The 25,761-nt window shown below is 36.2% G+C and overlaps 1 protein-coding gene across 1 annotated transcript in view; it reads right to left on the reverse strand.

The window, feature by feature from the left end:
- Nucleotides 1-25,761, reverse strand: part of CEP350 (centrosomal protein 350) — an 86,200-nt gene that overhangs the window by 13,790 nt on the left and 46,649 nt on the right. Inside the window, exons 21-33 of the mRNA XM_087960004.1 lie at nt 25,440-25,559; nt 24,495-24,649; nt 22,366-22,559; nt 21,251-21,435; nt 20,459-20,546; nt 15,301-15,444; nt 14,074-14,225; nt 11,879-12,001; nt 6,965-7,164; nt 5,406-5,617; nt 1,419-1,563; nt 835-995; nt 361-497 (exon numbers count right to left, since the gene is read on the reverse strand). Coding sequence (XP_087816130.1) covers nt 361-497; nt 835-995; nt 1,419-1,563; nt 5,406-5,617; nt 6,965-7,164; nt 11,879-12,001; nt 14,074-14,225; nt 15,301-15,444; nt 20,459-20,546; nt 21,251-21,435; nt 22,366-22,559; nt 24,495-24,649; nt 25,440-25,559 — 2,016 coding nt within the window. The remainder of the gene's footprint in view (nt 1-360; nt 498-834; nt 996-1,418; nt 1,564-5,405; nt 5,618-6,964; nt 7,165-11,878; nt 12,002-14,073; nt 14,226-15,300; nt 15,445-20,458; nt 20,547-21,250; nt 21,436-22,365; nt 22,560-24,494; nt 24,650-25,439; nt 25,560-25,761) is intronic.

A 25,761-nucleotide genomic window follows, 5' to 3' on the forward strand; every position in this document is an offset into this window, starting at 1 on the left:
ATACTACAGTCTAGTGCATGATTTTGTCCATTTTACTACAGTGTCAAAATATTCATTTTGATAATTTTTTATTTATAAATATATTAATGAATAAGTGTTAAGGATTATTAATTAAACCACTATTAATTTATAATACTCTCTTTCCTCTGGAACATGTTTTTCTGTATACAAAATTATATACCAAAAATTTACTTGGTCGGTCTCTTTTTAATATGAATTCATCCAAATATTTCTTTTGATCAGCATCTCAGATTCTTAAATATGCATGCATATAAGATAGTTTTCTCCCTTTGAAAGAGATACAAACCTTTTCTAGACTGCTAAAGGCCATCATGCATTAACTTTAAGCAATTACTTTACCTATGAAGTGGTGGGGGTTTGAGCTTTGGTTTCTCAATAACTAAAGATGGAGTTTTGATTTGAGGTTTAGCTGTTGGTGTTGTCTCAAAATCCTCATTCAATTCTTCTTCCGTTTTCTTGATGAATTCATCATAAGTCTAATGATGTAAAAAATAAGGTATTAAGAAGACCTGAACATTACCTTATTCTTTATTAAATTTGTTTTCAAGTGTTAATCTTACTGAAAATTGAAATTTGGAACTGTGTGTGTTTGCGTGTGTAAGATATACAAATGTTTTATGGTTATTATATAATTTAACCTATGAATATATTTTTATTTTGTTTTTGGTCAATATTGTTATATTACTATCAATATCAAAGCAAACTCAAAAGGAAAAAATATTCATAGAAAATGAGGCAAAAGAAAACACGGGAATATCAATATGTAACAGATACACACTTTCTATTTAACATTTCTTTCAAATTAATTCTTACCTCTAACTGTTTGATCAAACTTGCCTCTTGAGCTTTAAGTTTCTCTTTGAGCCTCTTCTTCTGTTCTTTTTTCAGTCTATAAACAACAGACTTTTTTTTCCGCACTTCATTTTTCAGAGCCCAGATTCGACTTTCAATGTCACTTTGATCAGATGTAGTTTCTAAAAAAGAAAAATATATAGTTTCCAAATATATATATTTGCATGCTAGAACAGCCACATAAACCCATTTTATCTAATCACTGTTAAGAATCCAATCTCAACCATAATTACAATAAAATTATATCTTATTTATTAAAAACAGAACTAAAACAAAACTTCTAAATTTAAGTGACATGTAAACTAAAGTGATAAAAATGATTTGTTCCTTTTACCCATTCCTATCCTTTCTCTGTAATCTTTCTGATGAGCGGTCTCGCCTTTTTCATTTCCCAAATCGAAAATTGGTGGAAAATTGCAAATATGTTATATTGAATGCTGTAATCTACATAGAATTCAAGCTCCATCAATTCCAATGGAAAACTGAAACTCATTAAAAATAATTTAAAAATGATAAAAAAAGGAAGTTGAAGCTGTAATACTTACCTGATTGGGTCATGGATAAAGACTCATCAGACCAACTATATGAGATATCCTGCGATTTTGTAGATGACAGCTGCTTTCCTCCAGACTTCTGTGTTTGTTTATTTGACTCTTGCTTTGATAGAGATACACTGCTTTTGCAAGAAGACTATGTCAAGATGAAAAAAAGAGTAAATAAGGAACATATATTACACACACACACACACACACACACACACCTCACACTAATTACAAGCATGGACTTATTTTGATTTCTGTCTTCTCAAGCAGGGGAGGCCAACTAATTAGGGAAATCTTGGATACTGGGCACAAAATGGCAAGCCTCTGATGCCCTCTCAGATACCAAAGCAAGGATTTCAAAATGATGCTTGTCTATGTCATATGCTGCTAGAAGGAGAGACTTTCTGGATTTCTGGTTTTTCAAGATATCTGTTTAATCCTGTTACGTCTGGGACTGAACATATGTCTATGTTCTTTCTTTTTTTAAAAGGTTGTACAGAACGATAAGAATCATTCCTAGAGAATCTATTCTACGGCTGGAAATAGTTAATATATATCTGATAATATTTCCCATATTCTAATCATATGCTTGCAGTTCTGAAGCGGAAAGAATTTCTCCCCTGGAATTGTTCCAAAATCAAAGCTATGGGCCTTTTCTCCAGTACTCTTTGATCGGGGACGCAATGGCTCAGCAATTAAAGTTGCTGAGCTTATGGGCTGGAGTTGACAACCAGGGTTAGAGACCTGAGCGCTGTGCAGTGAAGTGAACTCCTGCCCACCTAGCAGCTTGAAAGCCTGCAAATATGAGTGGATTAATAGGTATCACTTTGGTAGGAAGGTAACAGTGTTCTGTGCACCTTTGGCATATAGCCATGCTGGCCACATGAACACAGAAAATGTCTTTGGACAAAATATGGCTCCCTCGGCTAAGAAATAGAGAGGAACACTGCGCCCTAGAGCCAGTCATGACTAGACAGGAAAATCTTTCCCTTTTAATCTGAAAAACACCTTGACTACATGCCCAGAAAAACTGATACATTCATTTAGTTCAAGGATACAATAACACTGAAAGAAGTGACATATGACCTATTTTCACATGACTGCTGCAGCGTCTCTATGGTCACATGATCAAAATTTATGTGCTTGGCAACTGGCAAGCATTTGTAACAGATTCATTGTCCCAGGGTCATGTGATTACCATTTGTAATCATTCCATTGGTTTACGACAATCAAAGTGTATAGGGGAAGTCAAATTCACTCAACAACTGCATGATTCACTTAATAATTGCAGTGATTATCTTAGTAATGGGGGGGAAATAGTAAAATACAGCATAATTCACTTAACAATTGCCTTGCTTAGCAACGGAAATATTGGGTTCAATTGTAGTCATAAGTTGTGGATTACTTATAGTTTCATTTCATCTATACTTAAAACACTGTTGTTTTGAACTAGATCTAAGAAGACCTGAAGAAAACTGAAATACAAAGAAATAAATAAAATGAAGGCAATAAATATAAAATAATATGAAAATCATAGAGAAAAGGTATTGAATAGATGAAAATCTTGAAAAGCGAAGAAAATGGGGGGAAATAAAAGTTTAAGCTAAAGAGAAGGTAAGCAAAAGGTTTGGAGTTCTATTTCTGCATGGGGGATTAAGGAGCAAAACGGGTACTGTAAGTCTTGGGTCTCTTTTAGGCATTCAGTTTTACCTGTTAAAAAACCTGAACCTCTGTCCAAAGTTGGGCCCCGTCCCTACCCATTTTTCAAATACAGCCCTGAAATGCCAACTTGACACTTGAAGATAATGAATTTTCTGTGCTCCTTGAATAAAGTTTTGAATATTAAAATGCCTGAAAGTTATCCTTGGGACCCTCAATTTCACACTTAAGATTACTTCCATCTGCTTAAGAAGATTTTCATCATGGGTAGTAAATCAACCAAATCTCAAGTTCTCTCACGTTCTCATTTAAAAATTGACCTCCAGTAGCTCTTTCCTAATAGTACTCAAAACACTTCAAGACTGTGGCCCTAAAATCTGAAGTCAAACTATGGGAACAATTTTTTGCTTTTTAGTAAAAAGGGCAGAAAACAATAAAATAGTATTTATGTGTCTGATAGCACTAACGCTTAGATTTATATACCTCTATGGTGTTTTACAGAACTTTCTGAGTGGTTTACAAAAATCAGCATGTTGCCCCCAACAATCTAGGTCCTCGTTTTACTAATCTCGGAAGGATGGAAGGCTGAATCAACCTTGAGCTGCTCAGAATTGAACTCCTGGCAGTGAGCACAGTCAGCCTTCAATACTGCATTCTAACTATTGTGCCAGATGTATTAACCCTATTTACTAAAAAGAAAAAAAGGGGGGGGAACCTTTCCCCAAATATAAAAAAGTGCTAAAACCTAGCTCTTCAGAGACATTATTATGGGTATTTCTCAACTTATGACTATTTGTTTGACCCTTACAACTGTTGCAGCATCTCCACAGATGTTCATGATTTGGGCGTTTGGCAACTGACATGTATATACAATGGTTTTAGAGTGATCATCATTTACAACCTTCACAGGAGGCTTCTGACAAGCAAAGTCAATGGGGGAAACCAAATTCATTTGGTGACTGTATGAATTGCTTAATGAGCTTGGCAAAAATGTATAACTCATTTAATAACATCATTGTTTAACGATGGAAGTTCTGGTGCCAAGTTTGGTCATAAATCAAAGACCATCTGTAAGCCTCTTCAACAGGGTTTCAGAGGCTGAAAAAATACCGTATTTGCCGGCGTATAAGACGACTTTTTTGCCCTGAAAAAGATGCCTCCAATTGGGGGGGTCGTCTTATATGCCGGGTCGTCTTATACGCCGGCAAATATTAATTGGGAAGCACTGCGGCTGCCATGGCTGAGGCACTTTGCGCACCATGGAAGCGAATCCTGTGAAGCCGAAGGAGCAGCCAGCCTTCTCCCAGCTCCCAAGGAAGCGAGGCTCGCACCGCCCGAGCTCCGCTGAGGTATCCGGCTGGGGCTGTCAGGAGTTGTTACCGCTGGCGCGGCTCCGCGCGCTCCAGTCCGCGTTGCCTCGGGAAGGGAAAGGCAAAACCAGGAGCCGCTGCTGCCATTGCAAAGCGCCGCGGCTCTTCCTTTTGCCTTTCCCTTCCCGAGGCAACGCGGACTGGGACGGAGCCGCGCCAGCGGTAACAACTCCTGACAGCCCCAGCCGGATACCTCAGCGGAGCCCGGGCGGTGCGAGCCTCGTTTCCTTGGGAGCTGGGAGAAGGCTGGCTGCTCCTTTCAGCTTCACGGGATTCGTTTCCACGGTAGACAAAAGTGCCTCAAAAAAAAAAAAAAGTGCAAAAGTGGAAGGTGTGCGGAAGAGGGGGCGAGTATATAACAAACTATATTTTGAGTGGAAATGTTGGGGGGTCGTCTTATACGCCGGGTCGTCTTATACGCCGGCATATACGGTAGTTTAGGATGATCCCCATTCACAATATGTTGTCTAGTCCTGCTAGTGACAAAAGTCGCCACCTTTTCATCCTTTTAGTCAGGTTCAGTGTTGTGTAAGAAATAATTTCATCTCCTTTATCCATCCAGTCTTAAATAATATAGATTATGTAACATGGTAATCGGAGATTAGGTCACCTTTCCTATTTACCTAACAACAGAGAAAACTCGTTTAGCCCTCATTCAGTGAAGCTGAGAAGTAAATTAGAAAAAGTGTGACTTGTGAGTGCATCTCTTCCACCTTTTAACAGTATATTTAATACATTTTTAACAAAATTAGCATGTTGTGTTACAATAAATATACATTGAACATTACTTTTATGTGTTCTAGAAGTGGCTGGAATTAAGAATAAATACTTTCCCCCCCTTTTTAAAGAAAGGGTATCTTCAGACATTTTATCTGACTTATTTACTAATGTAATATAATATTCAAGTTAAGCCTTTAACTTAATTTCAAAGAATGTCAAATGGGTAATCAAATTCACTTACAGGTTTTCCAGGAGAAACAGCAGATTCTGGTTCTTGTGTATAAACTATTTCTTCAGTTACTGTGTGATCTAGGCTTCCAGGCTCGCCTTTAATCTCAGAAACCTCTGATGGAATGGACTCAACAACTAGATTGCTCAATTCTTCTGGGACTGAGCTTTCACTATTTAGACGAGAACAAGGTGGCATTGGAAAGTCTCCTTCACTGGCTGTCTCTGAGAGAGAAAAAATGGAAAATGATCAATTGTTCAAAAACTCCCAGTATTTCACTGACAAGCTTTTAAAAATGTTTTTATACAGGCTTAGAGTCATACTAAAAATTAAGAACACACCACTGAACTTTTTGACTTTTTAAATTTATTTTAACATACAGTATTTTATCTTAATTTCCACAATTGATAAAGGGGATAACAAATATCATCCACTACTTACATTTTGTAGTCCATTGTATAAATCAAGGGTCTTCAAACTTGGCAGTTTTAAGACTTGTGGATTTCAACCCCCAGAATTCCTGAGCTAACATGACTGGAGGAAGAATTCTGGGAGTTGAAGTCCACAAATCTTAAAGCTGTCAATTTGAAGACCCCGGTATAAATAAACACAAAAGCAAATTTCACCTCTGGAAAAAATAGACACACTCCTACATGCAAATAATTAGAACATTGTTAGAGAATAATTGGGCAGAGCCTGTTTTATTTAAACCTCAGATATTTAGTTTGATTTGCAGGTTTTTTTTTTTGATGAAGTTTGTGTTTAGATTGAAAAAGTTTTCTGAGGCCTTCAAAATATATTCAGAAAGGTTATAGAAGTCCCTGAGATTAGATAAAGTTCTCCAAACAACTGGACTTCAATCATTCCACTGCAAAGATGATCATCTAACAGTTGAGATGTTAAGAAAAAAACTTTACTTTTTCATATGATCATGTATCAGAATATATTGAAAATTTTAGAGAAACACATTTCTATATTATTTTACCTATTATTCATTTGCTTTTTATATTGAAAATTTATCTCTCTTTTAAGTAGAACTGTTTGACAAAAATACTAAGCCAAAAACAATCAGTTAAAAATTTGCAATATGTATGATGTTTGAATGCAGCTTTTGGAACACAATCAGGTCCTGAATACATGAAAACTTTTTTTCTGAAATGTAATCTTACTTTGCACAGGTACTTTTGTTGAACAAAATAGCTTGGATAAGCCAAACCTTTCCCACATAATCAGTACATTTCTAACAGCAAGATTTAGAGCAGGGGTCAACAAACCACGGGCCACGGGCCAAATCTGGCCTGCCACTTCTTTTTATAGCCCACAGGCTAAGAATAGATGGGCAGATGGGCAGCAGATTGCTGGAACCAAGCCTCAGCTGAACTCCCACGATGAGGGATGGGAATGAGGATGGAGTGTCCTAGGCAGTAGCAGAAGCCTATCATTGGACCACGCTTTCCAATGGCTGCTCTGCCCATGAAAGCAGAGGTAGGGGAAGGGAATCTGGCCCTTTAAAGAAAAAGTTTGCCAACTTTTAATTAGAGTTCCAACAAGTTAAAGGTTATAGTTTCTACCTTTTTGATCAGATTTCTGATCTCCTGCTCCTTTTTTATTTGCTTTTGTTTTATGCAGCTCTTTTTCCCAAGCAGCTAGCGCTTGTTTTTCTATCTGACGTATCTCTGCTTCTTCTGCATCTAAACGTTGCTTCCATTGCAGCAGCTCCTCTGCATACTGACGCCGCTGCATCAGTTTTTGCTCTCGCTTGGTCAAGAACCTGATGAAGAAACAGGGGAAACTGTTCACTGTTGTCCTGAGATATAAATATTTGAACTTCTGTTATGCTGTTTGGTAAAAGTGTTTTACTCGTATTGCTGCTGTGAATAAGAATGTGAGCCTGTTTTTTTTTGTTTTTTTTTGTTAAACCCCCCCACAACTCTGAAAACACACACACCCTAACTATAAATGACGTTCTTAAACTGCCTCTTCTCTTCAAGGAAGAAAAAAGATTTTTGGTCTAAATATTTAAGCAGTACCACTAGAAAGCAGCATTAAGAATACCAGAATTCTGAAAATTAATTCTAGATCAATTTAGAAAGCAAGCTTCAGGGGTTATCATTTAGCAATGGAGATTTTATTCATCCTCAAAACTGGGTGTTTTCTAAACTAATATAAAAATCAGGACATACTTCTCAGTAACAACTATAAATTAGAAACCGCACATCAGGCTCTCTTTCTAGGTACCTTCCCCATTATACCCATTATAGTGGTTTCCCTTCTCCTAAGTTGTACTGAACTGATTTTCATCCACCTACAGCAATACAATGCTTTCCACTGTTTCATGTGACTTAAGCAACAAAGTAATTACTCTAAAATGGTAAATTATGAACAAGGTATTAAAATGCAAGTTAATGACAATATAAATACCCTGTTTCTCCAACAATACGGCCTCCCCCAATAGGAAGTGCCAGCATGTTTTATAGGCATGAAATGAAATTAAGCCCCTCCCCACAAATTAAGGCCTATATTAAAACATGCAAAATGGGGAGGAATGGGGGGGGGGGCTTGCCGTTAGGAAGTACTTTTGTTGCACACCCGGATATGGTGCTGCCTGCATTGACCCCAATACGAAGTGCCCCACCAACGCTGAGGTCAACATCTAAGCCGTTGCCGCCCGCCCACCCAAAGATGCAAGGGGGGTGGAATTAAGTCACCCCCGAAAAGACACCCTAGCCATTTTTTCAGGGCTCAAAAAAAATAAGACCCAGCCTTATTATATGAGAAACACGGTATAATCTAACTGGCAAAGGATAGTAAGTTAATATATTACAAATAAATATAGCACATTTATAATAAATACAGTCTGAATCTTTTAAGAAAAATGAAAAATGAAAAAAAAATCAAAAGTACCTCCCTTTGGTATTTTAAATCATTTTAAATAGTATCTTAAAACTTGCCATCAAAGAATTATCTAATGCTATGGTCTCTGATAACTGGGACAGAGATTGCAAAAGGAGAATTAAGTGAATTTAAATACATATGTGTAAATTAATGAATATAGGATTTTCTACCAATCTTTCTAATCATCATCTAATCATCTAATCCTAGGATTGACTAACCCTACATCATTATCCTTAATTTTCAAAGAACTGACCAAGGAAGTCAGTTGGGGGCTAAGACCCTTATGAAGTAAAAGTGATGAATAGTCACCATCGATCCATATCCAATTTAAATGAAACTACCAGTATAATAAGGTTATATGAGGTTAAGACATAGTCAAGTGTACTAGACCCTTGTATTCCCTAACAGATGAGCTCTCTGTTAAAGTCACCACCTGCTACCTTATTTAGTATTCCTAACAAACTACCCATTATGGTCATAAGTTGTGATGGTTGTAAAACAGATCATCATATCACTGGACTCATTTTATAACCCTTTTCAGTTGTAAAGTAAATGCTGTGCTCATTAAGCAAACCCATTGTTTGCTATGGACTGATTTTGCCGAAAACTTGAAGTAAATGCTAAGTTTAGCAAAAATATCCCAAATCAGGGTCATATGATTATGCGATGCTACAAACAGCCAAAAATGTGGGTTGGTTGCTGAGTGCACTCATGTGACTGTGTGGGATAGGGGCTGTTGGGAAATTGGAACCAGGTCTTAAGTACCTTCTGCGTGGTCCATTTTAACTTCAGTCAGTTGCGACTGTTTGTAAGTTGAGGGCTATATGTAAAACACTATTCACACGCTGATTCTAAACAGCATGGTTTCTGTCTAAAACAGAAAGGCTTGCTTATGTAATGATGATGATGATGATTTGAAAATGATTTCTGAGATTGAATATCAGAGCATTATATGTAGCTAAAATTTCTGCCAAATCTAAGCTTTCCATCAGGAGCTCTCATAATTCAAGGAACTAGTTTGAGGCTAATAAATACTGAAATATTCTAATGAACCATAGCACAATCTGAAATCAACTTCATCTTCAATGCTTTTTAAAAACTCAAATAATTTAAACCAGTAAAATACAGCAATTAGACAATTGAGGATACAACTTGGTATCAAATTATACTACAAAATATAAGTATACACTTCTGCTACTTTGTTGGCTAGATTTGGATGCTTCAGTGAGGTCAGATAACTAAACAGTTCAACTGGAACCCAATATTTCCAACTCTTAAAGATTCAAGTACAGAGATAACATGAAAACAAGTATGTTTTATATATGATAATTTTCACATGCAAACATCTTACTAGCTTTTCATGTCTGTTAGGCAAGAAATTTCATGTTCTATATATCTTCAACTTAGACACAGGAGAGGGATCTGATAGAAAGGAACTTTCACATAATTATCACTATTTTTCATTCTTTTTCAAAGAGATACAATACCTTGCCAATTTTGTCTTATGATAATGATTTAAGACTTCATCTAGTTATGTGTAGCAAAGGTGAATACAAGCATTCTTTTCTTGGCTACTTAGAACTCCTTTTCCTATATAAGAATTTGTCTACAATAAACTGTTAGGCTGAAGTCACTGACAAAATTTATGGGGCCTGCTACTGGACCAGAAATATTCTTGCAAAAAAACCAAAACCAAACAACCTCTCCAACGATGTACAAAATGTCAGATACTTTTCTTTGTAATATTATTTTATTGCAATAAATGTGATTAGAGTTGGGGCAGGCAGCAAAAAGAGATCTATTAGCACATAGACCAGGGGTGTCAAACTCAACTTCATTGAGGGCAGCATCAGGGTTGTGTTTGACCTTGTGGGGCTGGGGTAGGCGTGGCCAGCTCGACACCACTTGTGTTAGGGGCGACTGTGGTGCCACAAGCACTCTGCCAGTGAAAATGGGCTCCCAAACTCCTTTTTCAGCTGCGACGGCCTCCTGCAATCTTCTGCCAGCGAAAATGAGCATGGGAGGGCCATCTGCACCCCTTCCAAGCTGTTTTTGCTGGCAGAGGCCCCATGGGCCGGTCCTTTGCTGTTTCCAGGGCAGTCCTGCGGGCCAGATCTGAGCACCCTGCAGGCTGGATTCGGCCCCTGGGCCTTGAGTTTGACACCCCTGACATAGACACTTCACTTGGGCTCATTTAGGATCCAAGACATAAAGCAGCTTATTAAATATAGATTTATATTTTACTATTCTATAGTAATCACTCCCAAATCAGAAGTGATCCCAATCCTTACTCTCTTCGTTTATTTACTATGAAGTGCTCCAAACTTCCTTCCTCTCCTTTCTAAATACAAATAAAAATCTTAAGTTTTATTATTGATTAATCACTACAATATCTATTTCCACTACAAATACAAGACATAATTCTGTAAATTCTTGCAGAAAAATGCTTAAAACATTCCAGTAGTTTGTACAGCTTACCACTGGTTTTTAAAGAAAAATGAAAGCAGTACCTCAGATTTTCCACATTCACTAAAAATAGAAAGTCTGAATGCTAGAGAAGTATGTTATAAAGTCTCAAAAACTGCTAAAGTAATTAACTGTCAAGAACAAAGGAAATAGGTTCAAAATCTATGTAGTTCTAGCCTTTTCTTCCACATTAAGCTAACAATTTTCTCTCTATTCTCTTCTCTATTTCTCATATCATACAAACTCATGAAAACACTCCAAGTTATTACTGAATTAATTATTACTCAATTACTGAAAACAACAAAAAAAATATTCTGAATTCTGACTTGAATTCATTTCTATGGATTTGAATTCTTGGGAAAGAGGAATTTCTACTGTTATGGCCTCGTACAAAGCCAATTTGTAAAAAACCAATTTAAAAGAGATGAAAGATGCAATTGTATAATTTTGTGCTGCACGTAGTTAAAGCAATCAAAACAGATTTTCCTAACAAATAGGACACTAAAAGGCAAATTAATTTTCAAGTCCTTTGTCTAAAGTTCACTTTTCCAAAACTGTTTTGTGCATGATCATAGAATCACACTACCATAAGACTGGAAGAAACTTTGGAGGTCTCCACATTCAACCCCCTGCCTAGGACAGGAGGAATCTATATACTATTCTGGACAAATGGTTGTCTAAAACTTTTCTTGAAAATTTCAATGATGTAGCACCTACAACTCCAGGGAGCAAATTGTTACTGTCAAGAATTTCCTCCTTATTTCCAGGTTGAGCCTCCCTCTGACAAGCACCCACCCATTGTTTCTTGTCCTGCTCTCAGGTACTATGGATAATGAATTGATGCCCTATTCTCTGTGACAGCCCTTCAAGTATTGGAAGACTGCTATCATGTCTCCCCTGATTCTTCTCTTAATTAAGCTAGCTGTTCATTGGATGATTTAGCCTCCAAATCCATTATCATCTTTGTTGCTCTATTTAACTGTTTAGAGATTGTCAGCTATTTATGCAGAAATCCCTAACTTTATACAGGGGGAGAAAGAGTTCTAAAAGAACTCCTAATCATTTAAAATTGAACAGGGCATGCTCAATCAAAGAATCTACCATTGAAAAAGGTAGAAAGTTACCTGACCAATTGGTTGTAGATATACAGCTGGAATTTGGGATGGAGGTTGGGAAAACAGACACTGAGAGAAGCCCAGTGGTGAGACGTAAAGACAGAGAAGAAGTAGTGAACAGGAGAGCAGTGTCTACAAAATAAGGAGGAAGAGTTTTAAGCCGATAGCAACAGAAACAGACAGAAAGCAAGAGCAGGAAAAGGTCTAGCAGAGTTTTAAATGAATCTCAAGTGTCAAACATCATCATCCATCAACAAGTAGAATCTTTCAAACTGCAACAGAAAATAAGCATCACTTAAAATTCTTTATTCCAATTGCTTCCCATTTCTTATACTATCAACTCTACTTTATTATGGTATAATGCTATAGATAATTTCTCCAGTTGCTTAAAGAACTACATTTAAGGGCGATTCCAATTATTTATTTAATAGTGCATTTTAAAAAGCTTATTACACTATTTTAATTAATTACGCCAAGATTTCATGTTGTGTTGTATTTATTGTATTTATACCAATAGCAGCAACACTTAGACTTATATACTGCTTCACAGTGTTTTTACAGCCCTCTCCTAAGCGGTTTACAGAGTCAGTATATTGCCTCCAACAATCTGGGTCCTCATTTTACCAATTTTGGAATGAGCCTGTGTTCAACTATTGTAAGCTCAACGAACAAAATCCAAAAATCAAACAAAAACAGTTTTAGCTCGTAAGATTGCTTAGTTTTAAAAAGGCTCAAATCTTTATGTAAACTTGAGTTTATAGGCTGTCATTTTGCTTCCATTTTCATATATTGCTTTGTAGCAAACAGCATTTTATTAAATGCCTAACCAGAAAATAGCAAAAATTTAGGAAAAAAAATAACCAAAAAAGCTTTTAGAGCACAGAAGCCTCTGCTAGCAAAAGTCAGTTAAGAATTTACAAAGATAAGATCAAAACTAATATCAAAAGAGATTAATTCTTTGACACAGCATGCTCCTATTCACATGCAAACTGTTCAATAGCCTTTTTGTCTTCATTATCCAAAGATCAATTATGGTACTCCCCAGAATCTCTATTAGTCAAAATCTTATTGGAGGAATCATTATTTAATTCATCCTCACCATTTAATATTTTTTAAAAGCTATGCTATTTTTTATATATTCTTCCCAAACTAATATAATATCCTACCTAATTCTGCATTACTTAGTATTTATAACTGTATCTTGCTCTCTATCCTCACTAAATGCATGTTCAAAAGCTTTACTAAATTGAAATACTGGCAATACATTTCTTTTAACAAGCAGAGGGTAAATGCTGTCCTTCCATAATCTTAAAAACTAGACAGATTACTTTTACCACCATATTATTTTTCTTCTATTATAAACTGAGATACTTAAATTGTGACTGTCCCAAGCTCTTAAGATATTACGAAAGTCATAGAATTTTCGTATTTTCAGAATAGTTTCTTGAAGGATTGTGAAAAATTGATAACAATTCAATTCTACTATTGAAACACAGAAATATATACGGAAGTCCTATATGTATTATAAAATACCATGCAATAAATGATTTTTTTGTGTGTTTTATGATTGAATCTTTCACTATTACATTTAGTAGCTATCTCACACAGTGCTACATTTTTCTTTTGTTGTGAAGGAAATATTAGTTGCGCATTTTTTACTATGGAGAGATGCATATTACTACAAAAACCATTTCCCCCCCAAAATTGGGAAAATTTAGCTCAATATACAGTTTCAAAGTCCAATATTCTATAATAGGAATCCATTTTTCTCCTGATGAAGTCAAATTTTCAGGCATAAGAATATATTTTGATTGAAGATAATTCAAAAAGAAAAGCAACTTTTTAAAAAGCTATATACAAACATTACATTAAGGCAAGCATTCTGCATTAAAGTAATAAAAATGTGTATATAAAATTCCTGTCTAGCTGCTGCACCAATTACAAGAAGGGGCACATACATAGATTCAATGATAGTACATATGCTTTGCCTGCAGAAAGCCCCACGTTCATTTTCTACCATTACCAGTTAAACATTATTTCAGGTATCAGGAACATTACTTTTTCACACCTATTCATGATGGAAAGGCAGTCTGGATATTCAATTTGTTAATATATTCAAGCTACCAAACCACCATTAAGACTAAGCTGAAATTCCACAATAGCTGTTGGAAGCCATTTCTATTAGGAATAAAAATACAAATTACTTCTCATCCATTCGACTCCGCATTTTCTTTAATTTCTGCATGATACTACTTGTCTCAGAACTGGAAATGGAGGAAGGGCTATAGGCCTCTGCGTCAGTTGGCTGAGGACCTGAGCAATGTGTTTGTTTTTTATCATCTTCACTGCGGTGTTCCTAAAACAAAGAAACAAATAGAAATCACTTGTCAGATGAACACTGTACTAGGTTTTATATTTGCCATATGTTCAAATGAGGCAATGTAAATTTTCTTCAGATTTCTGCAAAAGAGTTATTTCTAATGCTAATAAAAAGGTTGAGAGTTATCAAGATAGGAAACCGAGAACTGTAACTTTTTGTAAATACTATTAAACCAGAGGTTTTTGATTCTTGTTTCCAAGATTAACTTTCAATGCAGACTCCATGGAACAAAGTCTGATATACTTTGTTTTCAAATTTTCTTTATAATTAGTCCTCATTTAACCACAGTAATTGGGACTGAAATTTTTATTGCCAGGCAATGTGATCATAAAGTACAATGTCACATGATCATGCTCCTTAGCAACAATAGTTCTGGAAGTATCTTTTATCATTGTTAAATAATGACTATGTGGGTCATTAAATGGGAACCTCATATAACTGAAAGCTCCGTCTTCCTACCAGCTTCCCCACTAATTTTGGCAGGGGGAAGCTGGCAGTAAATGTCACAATAATATGAGCATGCAGTGGTCGGCAATCTGGGCCAGTTGCTCATTGCAGTCATGTGATGGCAGAGACACTGTGACAGGTGGAACGTCAAACATCAGTGCTAAGTACCACACTTTCAGCAGTACTGCAAGTTTGAACAGTCATTGAATAAATGGCCCTTAATAAATGACCACCTATATTTTATATTTTATTTTTTGAAAAATAGAAATTTTAACTTCTAAAATCTTAGAAGGGAATAGCTTTTAAAAAAATAAAATTTGCTGGTAACCAAAATACATAAGTAGATTGAAAATGATGATGTCATATCACTTTCATAATTAGGTTTCTTGTATCAATTATACGCACAATTACAACCAACATTAAGATTATCCCCAAATCTAAGATTATTACAGCTACAATTGCTACATTAAGAAAAATGAAGTTCATTTATTCTTTGTATCTTAAGAATGTCACAAATTTTATTCTTCAAATGAAATGTTGTTTCATTTGACAATGTCAACTGGATGAATAAAATAAGCATATTAATTGCATTCTAACTTATCACCTTGTTTTCTCCTGCAGACTTGAGTTTTTCCTGTAATTTCATAGTGGTTTGGCGTATCCGTTCAATTTCTTCCTGCTGTTTAAGAATAAGTTGCCTTTCTTTCCGTGCTGCCTTATTAGCTTCCTGAAGGCGCTTAATTTCTGCCTTTATGGGTAACAGGATAAAACAATAACAAAAAAATGAGCTGTTATTTCCTCACCAGTTTACCTGTTAAATATCCTTAGTTTTTCATTTTTATTCTATGCTGTGCCACACTTTACAATTTTCTGCTTGTTGCTTTTATCCAAAGTTTATTAGAAGTTTATCCAAATCCCCAAAGAACTCTCCACTCTCTCCTTCTACTTTATATACTGTCATTTTATTAATTTTGTTTTTACTTCTATCTGTAATCTTCTTTCTAAAAATGAAAATATTCTCTCGTCTTTCCCATACCAATTTCTCTTACACACTATTTAGAACTTACTATGAATTTGTTTTCTCCCTCTTTATTCTTTTTTCTGAATTCTGTGTATCACTATCTTTGCTGATGTTATTTTTAAAACTGTTTTCCTATGACACGTTATAGCAATAGAAATTAATTAATAAATTTCTTAAAATTAAAATTCAGAATCCTCAGCTTTCAATTTTCTTTAATCTCTGATCTTCAATTTCCTTGTTTGGTTACTTCAGATCCAAAGCTTGTGAGCAGGCACAACATCTACTGAAGCCTGTTTGCCACCAAATAGTAGTAGCAGTTTGCTTCAGGAAATTCCCTTGCAAAGGGCAATTTTCCTGTATGGCTTTTTGTTTTAAGGTTAATTAAGAACTTTCCTTCACATCCCTGTGGTAGTTATGATTAGAGTTGGGGTGGGGAATAGTATTCCCTATATTTTTTCTGTATCTGAGTATTATCTGTTTGCTTTCTATAAAATAATTTGTCCTGTTTTGTGGGTGTAAATGTATGATTTGGCACAAAGACTGAAATGTTCCCTACCTTTGCGCTAATATTCTTGGACAGGTGACTAGCCACAAATGACTCTAACTGGGAATTTCCATTGTTAAGCAAAGCCGTCATTAGGTGGAAGATCATCTTTCTGCATCACTTAGGAATGGCAGTATCAATAGTTCTGGTTGTGATCAGGACCACACAGTCATGAGGTTAGTACCTCATACTTCTCTTGCACACCTCGACTTCAATTCCCACCTATCTCTCTCCCATCTCTGCCTTTCTGGTCTTTCTTGCACTCTGCAACCACTTACATGAAGGACGTGCATGAAAAATGAGCAGGGGCCTCAGTCTGGGTGCATTTCATCAGCAGCAGGAGGAAGATGGCAAAAATCAGCTGGGGATAGCAGGTGTATGTACTGAAGTGCAAGGCAGCCAAAAGGAAAGGAGAGAGAGATGGAGAGATAGGAGCATGGGTAGAAATGAAGTGCATGTTGCAGCCTCCCCACCCTGAGGCGCCCTGTGCTCTGCTTCCTGCTTCTCAGCACTAGTTAACTACTGCAAGAAGATCATAGAGACTGACTACCAACAATAGCATGACGAAGCAGCAAGAATGGAAGATGCACTGAAATAGCTGCAAGAAATACAGTTTGCCTACAAGCAAGGACTAGTGGGGCCACAAAATAGACCAAGTAAAAGAAAATGAAGAAGTTAAAGTACTCTGGGATTTCAGACTTCAAACAGACAAGCACCTGCCACATAACACCCAGACGTAACAATTTCAATAAGACAAGACCAAAAAAAAAAGTCTGGATAGTGGACAATGAGTACTTGGAGACAGCAGAATAGAAGAGAAAGACCTGGAGAAAATCACAAAGTATAAACACCTGAAAATAGAAGTAGAAGAACTGTGGCAATGGAAAGCAAAGATAGTAGCAATAGGTGCCTTGGGTGCAATCCCGGGACATCTGGAGCACAATTTGAACACCATCAGCATTGATAACATCACCATCAGTCAATTGCAAAAAGCTTATATCTTGCGACCATACTTTTAACACCATCAAAGAACAAAATCTCTCTAACCCAGGGTCCTTGGAAAGGACTCAGCAAGTGAATCAAAATGCCAAAGCCAATCTAAACATCAGGCTGATTATGAAACTAAACATAATAGAAATATAAGCAGCCTACAAGTATCTGGGCATTTTATAGTTGGATAACTTGAAGTATGGGTAAGTTAAAAATGCAATTAGTAAAGAATACGTCCAAAGAGTGAGAAAATTGCCAGACACAATTAAACAGTTGAAACACCATCAAAGCCATCAATATCTGCACATTAATAACTGTTGGAGTTATTAACTGGATATAAGCTCATCTGGAGAGTTTGGATTGAGAAAAAAAAAACCATGTGACTATTCACTATGCATGACATTCCTCTAGTGATATTGATAGATTATATCTGCCTTGTAGAAGTGGAGGCAGAGGTTCATTTCAAGTCAAATATACTGTCAAAGAAAAAAAAGCTTGCATTGGCTGATTAAGTAAAACACAGCCCAGAACAAGGATTGATGCAAGTAAAAAACTTACAGAAACAAAATGTGACTGTTGAAATAATGCAATTATATACATTCTGAATGCTGGCAAGGAAAAGCTTAATGCTTAATTACATGCTTAATTTCTACAAAGACTTGAGGGCAAAGTAGATAAAGATAAAACCTGGCAAAGGCTTATAACTGGAACATTAAAAAAACAGAACTGAACTCTCGATTTTGGCTGCTCAAGAGCAAGCTAATGCAATCAAAGGTAGAACTGAAAAATGATCAAATGATTCAAAGTGCAAATTGTGCAAAGAGGCAGAAAATAATTGTCTGTAATGGTATAGGACTTCCTTCCCAAGCAGGGCTAGAAGAACTCTAAAGTCCCTTCCAACCTTGTTATTCTGTTAAAAATGTAGATCATATACTCAATTTATGTGTAAGAAGATCACATAAACTAATTATAAACAATGACATAACACAGTCACCAAAATGATTCACTGGAACATCTGTAAAAATGAAAAACTGATTGGAATATATAGCTGAAAATAGTAGTAAAAAATGAGTAGGTTAAAATATTGTGGGATTTCCAAATATAAATGAATAAAGTCCAAAGGCACATAACACATAAATTTAACTGTGGTTGAAAAGAATAAAATATGGACAACTGATGTGGCAATACTAGGGGGAACAGAAGACAAAGAACTGGAGAAGATCATAAAACATCCAAATCCAAAAACCGAAGTTGAAAGATTATGGAAAAAAACAGCCCTGATGGTGGGTGCCAAAGCAAAAAATCTTGGAGGTATATTGACAACATTTCCAACTACAGTTACAAAAGGCCACACTAGCTGAATCTGCACATACTGTACTTTGATATATTATGATATCCTAGGTTCTTGGGAAGAATTCAGTGAACATGAAGATCAATACTTAGCTAAAGAATGGGCAGCTGTGATTTCATATGGTTGTTCATATAATAATTTACAGTTCATATAATAATTTAATTTTGGGTTGCCACAGTACATAGCCTTCACTTTTAGAATAATACGTGCTGAATTAATCTATCAAAATTGGCACTTTATGGATCAAAATTGACATTTTCTCACTATTTATTTTATAATAAATGCCCTACAGCCAGTACTGTATATCATCCTACATAGTAAATTTAATTAAGAGAAAATATGTTATGTATTCACATAAATGTCAATTCAAATTATTAATTAAGGTCTACTGACATTAATATTTATTTAAATAAATACATATGACATTAGTACAAACTATTACAAGTTACTCCAAGTATCCCAGAACCAGCCTCTTGGCAATCATTGTTATATATGTCGATACACTAAATAAAACACAAGATAAGGTAGTATTTTGGATCAACATTAGGTCAACACCCCCCCAATAAATCTATTGTAAATCTTAATAAACCCGTTATTTGTACTGATAGTTGCACTAATTATGACTTTAAATATTATGACTTTCAGAATATTTGCATACCCAATTAACAACCTGTTTAAGAATTAACTGAGTCAGAACTACCTCAAAGTAAAAATACAATCATGTGAACTCCAGCTCTTGGTGAGAGCATCTATTCTAATTTCTTGACAAGGTGGAAAAAAGTGCTTTGAGGGGATTTGTTTCCTATCCAATCTAGTCTACATCTCTGGAATTCTTGGGAGATCCTCTGTCCAAGTTCTAACAATGGCCAGTCCCATTTACCTTCTGAGAATAGCAAGACTGTCCAGGTACTCCCACCTATGAGGCAGTTCAAAGCAGGGGTTGCCAACCTTTTGGACCTCAGGGACCACCAAACTCATAATTTTAGATCCCAGGGACCACTAACTGGTTCTGTGGGCATGGCCTAATTTGTGGGTGTGGTTTGGTGGTCATCTGACTGGCTGGGCATGGCTTGTATGTAAATATTATAAATATTTATATAAATATTGAATTTTTTATAAAAAAGAGCAACTTTTACCCAAAATCAGGCAAAGCAGGCAGGCAGATTGAGTTGCTTACAGAATCACAGATTCATTCAGAGATCTATCTGCCATTGGCTAGATCAGTCTGTCACATAAAATTTACTTGCAAGCAAACTCATAAAATTTGCTAGCAAGCAAACTCAAAAAATTAACTCACAACACACAATGCATGTAAATATTGATTTTTTTATTTAAAAAAAGAGCAACTTTTACCCAAAATCAGGCAACGCAGGCAGACTGAGTTGCTCACAGAATCATTCAGTGATCTATCTATCTGCCATCGGCTAGCTCAGTCTCTCAAATTTGCTTGCCGTGAGTCTGCACTGAATTTGCTTGCAAGCAAACCTTCAGTCCTAAGGGAAGTTCGGCTGTACTTAAAAGCAGAGCCAAAGATCTAAAGACTAGCTAGAAAGCAAGAAATCCAACCACTTCCTGCTTCCTAGCTAATCTATATTTCCCGGCACAGCAGAACAGATGATGGTCGGAAAAAGGAAAATTTTAGCAGGCAAGTTTGCTGGGTAAGGAGTGAGTGGGCGGGGAGGATTCCTGCGGGCTATGTGGGCGGCACAGCCTTGTGTTTCTGCACAGCCTAGATTAATTGTTTTCGGGGGATGCTCTGGGGGTAAGATTTCTCTGTGGCCCACCAGAATTTTCTCGCGGCCCCCACTGGTTGGCGACTGCTGGTTCAAAGCATTAAACGTAAAAGTAGTGTTTACCTTCTCTTGCTGAAGTTTAAGAAGCAGGCCACGTTGTTTTTTCCGGATAGGTGGCATTTTATCATCTTCTCCTTTATCTCGTAAATGTCTAAAAATAAGTAGCAAAAAAATTTCTTCCATTTCTGTATTGAATTATTTGCCCTAATTTTTTTTGGCCTTTTGCTTTTCGTTATAGTTTTACGCTATTGATAAAACACAGGAGTTTTATCTCCATGTCAGCAAATGCATAAGGAAATTTGGAAGCTATTCAACATTTGTTTAAAAAACAGATGTGAAGTGGGTGAGATAATTAAATATATGATACTATTTTTAGGGCATGCCAAATACTTTCAATTTCTAAACATTAGGGGTGCTCAAAAGTTGTGACATGACTTGGGGATTGTAAAAATATTTTGGTTAGATGTGCTTGGTAAGTAATTACATAAATATCGTAACTTTTTAACATTATGTTTGCTTCATATATTATAGGAAAAGTATAAGTAATTGAAGAAGCAAAAGTGCATTTGAATGATCTTTTTAAAAAAGATTTCATTTGAGAAAATAACCTCATTATGATGTAATGTATAAAGTCATAAATACAAAGATGGGGATGGGTAGGAGTACAAACCAAACAAAATTAAAGACATCATGATCATATTAAAATTACAAAGAACTCTCCTTTGCTTGCTACCTCTTTCATGGCATTCATGAAACATTTGTAATAAGAATTTAATATAAATCAAAAAAGCCTAAAATCCTTAGAATGGGCAAAACTCTTGGCTATGTTATACATTGTGGGGTTTCCAGCTTTACCGTTTCTGGTGTTCTAGCCAAGCTAGTTCAGCCTTAGTCTTCTCTTTAAGTGCCTTTTCACGTAATCGGAGCAGCGAAGATTGGTGGGCAGCTCTCATTTCTTCTTCTCTCATGTACTGCCGTACCATTTCCATTGTAAATTTAGAAAAACTGTCTTGCCCTGCTGAAAATGGCAGGTTCAGCTCCTGATAAAAAAATTAAATAAAAAATGTTTTTCCTATAATTCACAATCTCTTTACTGGGGCAAACTGTTGAGGTTCCAAACTGTTGATGTACTTTTATACTAATCGTTACCAGATTTCCACTGTTGTTATAAAGAAATACTGTTTTCTACAGTGCAGATAAATGAATATTTTATGTATAAGGTATGTTCATTTATTCATTTAATAAATTTATATGTGAGACTATGAAAATCAGTAACTTGAGACAAGCAGCAACAGAATAACAGACAAGAACATTAACAAAGTTGCAGTTGAGGTGGAAGAGGACAGGGAAACATGATTTTCTAGGTGCACAGGTATTCATTCCAGTATCTATTATCTTTCCCAGTGCACCTGGGAAGAATCCCACTATTAATTCATATGTGTTGCATATTTACAATAAAATCTGATACAGGCTTTCTGGGAAGGCAATGAGCAGAAACTGGTCTCCTGTAATTCTGTCTTTATAAAATGTCTTACTAAAATTATTAATTCAGCAAATTATATTTGGCAAAATGATGCATCTAAATTAGGTTTTAATACAGCTATTACTATTGGCAGCCATTCATAGATCAAACTTCCAGAAATCTCTATATAAATCCACCTCACTGATAGATACTCATTTTTTAAAACAATCTTCATTAATTATGCCTATTATTTATTGAACTATTCCCTCTGCATTCAAGATCATTATATTTATTCTCCATGAAAAGACTTATGGGAAGAATAGAATAACACAGTTGGAAGGGAACTTGGAGGTTTATACTATATAATTTGTAACAAATTTAAAACAGCTAAAACAACTAAAACACGCATTAATAAATTCCCACACAAACAATTGGCAAATGGAAAACAGGCCTATTAAAAATTTTAAGATTCCAAAAAATGAATAGCTCCAGCCTATTGAAATCTTGCCTTAATAGGTGACAGGGCAGGCTTTCCAGGAGAAGCCTCCTCATCAGAATAAATTTGGTGATTTCGTTTCTTCAGATTGATCCGACGGTGGCTCTCAGAAGGCAACAAAGACCGGAATGATTGTTCTTCAATCTCATCTTCTGTCATAGACTCATCAAATTTTAGGGAATATTCTGTGGCAACAGAAGTGGAATCTGAACAGATACAATATAAGGGGAAAAAATAAGGAATTCATTACAGAACAAAAAATGCTACAAAATAAGATTATGTTGCAAAAATAGAATGAGTAAATACTGACTGAATGGACAGAAATATAGATGTGCCTAACTATCAAAATTCCTGACCTTATTAAGAAAACAATAAACATATACACAGACTATGAACTATTACGTAATAGAGCTGTGTAAACTCTTTGAGAGACATGTTTTGGGAAGATTCAAGGAAGCCCTTGAAGTACAAACTTAACTGGAATGAGATGCTCCATTCGCAAGCGATGTGGGTTGTAAAGCGTGATATCACCTAACCTCATTGCTTAGCAACAACAAACCCAGCAGACCTGCTTCTTGTAACCCAGAGATCACCTAGGTTGTTAAGAGAGGACCGCAGATGTCCTAGGCAAGCAAGCTGAGGAGATGAGAGCTGTTAGAAGGTGCGGGGTGCTGTGGGTGGGTGCTATTGGTGTTATTGGACTATAAATGGGCACTACTGAGTATGGGCAGGTAGGACAGCAGGGGCTCTCGTACTCTGTAGTGGGGCACTTTAGAAAAAAGTGGGGGCAACAACTTTTAGGAGCAACTTGAAAACTTTCTGCTATGAATAAAACTAGTTTTTTAAAAAAGAAAACTTTCTGCTGGCTTTCCCACTGACTTTGCATATTGATCACACTTTGCAGCAACATTGTAATCGCAAGCCACCCACCCAAGAACCCGGATTGCAACAACATGGTTGTGAGCACATTGCAAAGGCTGGAACTCCAAGGATCAATTCTAAGTCCCTCTTCTTCAGCATCCTCATAACTATGAATGATCACTGAACAAGTGGTTGTAACCCAACCATAACCCCAACCCATAGTAACTCTTTTCAAACCATTAAAGCTGCTGCAATGTTTCTTGGCTCTCTAGCGGCTACTACCATTTATCTTGCTTGTATCTACAGAAGCCTTTGAAGATATTGAACAACTTTCAAAGCAGCTGAACCAATCAGAAAAAAACTATAGTTTCTTAAAAAGACATTGTGCTGAATCATTTTCTCCTAAAGGGTGCATTCAATTCTAGTACATAAATATATAAATAAATGTCCTGCCAAAAGGTGTCAGAACATTCAAAGTTAGGAAACCTCTTTCCAAAATACTTTTTCTTCTTAGAAAGGAAGGCAGGAAAAAAAAATCAGGCTATGAATTAACTTTGCCCTTTTTCAGCTTGTATGCCTTGGGGTAAGAAAATAACTTTACTATTCCTCAATAATAGCTCTTACTGGAATCTACTGAAAACTAAGTACACTGGTTGTAATATACATCTTTCCCACCCCCACCTCATTTCCAAGAATCCCATTTCTTGGAAATACCAGAGAAAGCAACCAAACGAATTCTGAACATTTGTTTCACAGCATTCACACATGCATGTATGCTTGTAGAGATTAAATTTACCTTTCTTTTTTCTTAAAAATGATAACTAGCACAAGAAGGGGGACAGTTATTCAGCCAGTAGTGCTAAGAATAAGGAGGATGAAAGCAACAGCAAGCCAGGGACAGTTTGGAAATGATACTGTCAGACTGCAAGTTCTGCAGAGTCCAACAGATGGTTACTCAAAAACAAACATACAAAGAAATCAGGATGGTGATGGGTAGGAAATGGGTAGGGAATTATTTTTATATTATTACCATGTAACTCATCAGCAAAACCAGGGGTCTTCAAACTTGACAGCTTTAAGACGTATGGACTTCAACTCCCATAATTCTTCCCCCAGTCATGTTAGCTCTGGAATTCTGGGAGTTGAAGTCCACAAGTCTTAAGCTTGCAAAGTTTGAAGACCCTTGAGCAAAATCATTGACATAGCAGTGGAAAGAACACAACTATGAAGCAAAAATTGAATGAGCATTGCTTTGGTTAAATATTGATCTGAAAACTAACCTCTCTCGTCATGAATAGATGGGATACTGATATTCTGCAGTGAATCATTGATTGCTGTGGGAGCTTCCTCCTCAATGGAACTGCTTGGCTTTTCACGATGAGAAAGTTTCTTGGTTTCCTTAGAAGATGGACTTTCCTGCCGACTGCTGCTACTACTGCATTATAAAAAGGCATATAGGAGTCCTGAATTAATACTGATGTAATGCACGGAATGAATTTACACAGCTTCATGCAATTGCTCTGTTCATAGTCCCTCATGTGCTAGTCACCTCTCCTTTGGGTTTCTGCAATGTATTCTATATGGGGATGTTGTCCTTGAAAACTATCTGGAAAATTCAACTAATGAAGAATGCAACAGCATGGGCAGTTGTGTGCATGCCCCTAGAGTGGAACACATTACATCTGTGCTCCACAAGCTGCATTGGTTACCAGTTTGTTTCTGGCTCCAATTCAAGGTACTGCTTTTTACCTTTAAAGCCCTTCATGGCATGGGACCAAGTTATCTGAGAGGAAACCTCTTCACAATTACATCTGCCTATCCCATAAGATCTGGCGCAGAAGCCCAACTGCTACGGAATTTTATTTGGCGGGTCCCAGGAAAAAGGTCCTCAAAAATTTCTGCATACTATTTTTCAGAAACATATTCCCCCAATTAGCTAGTATTTCTATTTACATATTATTTTTAAACTCTGTATACTGCCTCAAACTCTTTTGATTTGACAGCCCCATAAATTTAATGAATTGTTAGGGTTATTATTTATAAATATAACAATTGGCTTAAGAATACTTTGAGCTAGTTTGGATTCACAAAAAGAGATATAGGTGACTGATAATACTATTTGAGAGAAAGAAAACCTCAACCTAGCCATCATTTCCTGAATTAAACCAAACCTTCTTGGTTGAATTTATACTTGATATATAGTGATTATAAATCTTGTGTCTCACCTCTGATCATGTGCCTTTGATCTTGATGATTCTGAATAGCTATCAAATGCATGCAAACTATGATGCTTTGAGTCATTTGTCTCCTCCCTACTTGATGGTGTGCTGATTGAATCTGCTTTTCTATTAAAGGAAACAGGAGAGTTTGAATTGTTTTAAAAATCACAGCAACATTTACAGTTGCCTGAGAAATAACTGAATACAAATGCAATATATTAAAGTTAAATAAATGGTAATTTCCAGGGGTGGGATTCTATAGGTTTTCACCTATTCGCTAGAACCGGTTGTTAACTTTCTAAGCAGTTAGGAGAACCGGTTGTTGGAA

This window comes from Notechis scutatus, chromosome 3, assembly GCF_049901735.1.
Source record: "Notechis scutatus isolate UNSWTSFEM ecotype Mainland chromosome 3, rNotScu1.2, whole genome shotgun sequence".
NCBI lineage: Eukaryota > Metazoa > Chordata > Lepidosauria > Squamata > Elapidae > Notechis > Notechis scutatus.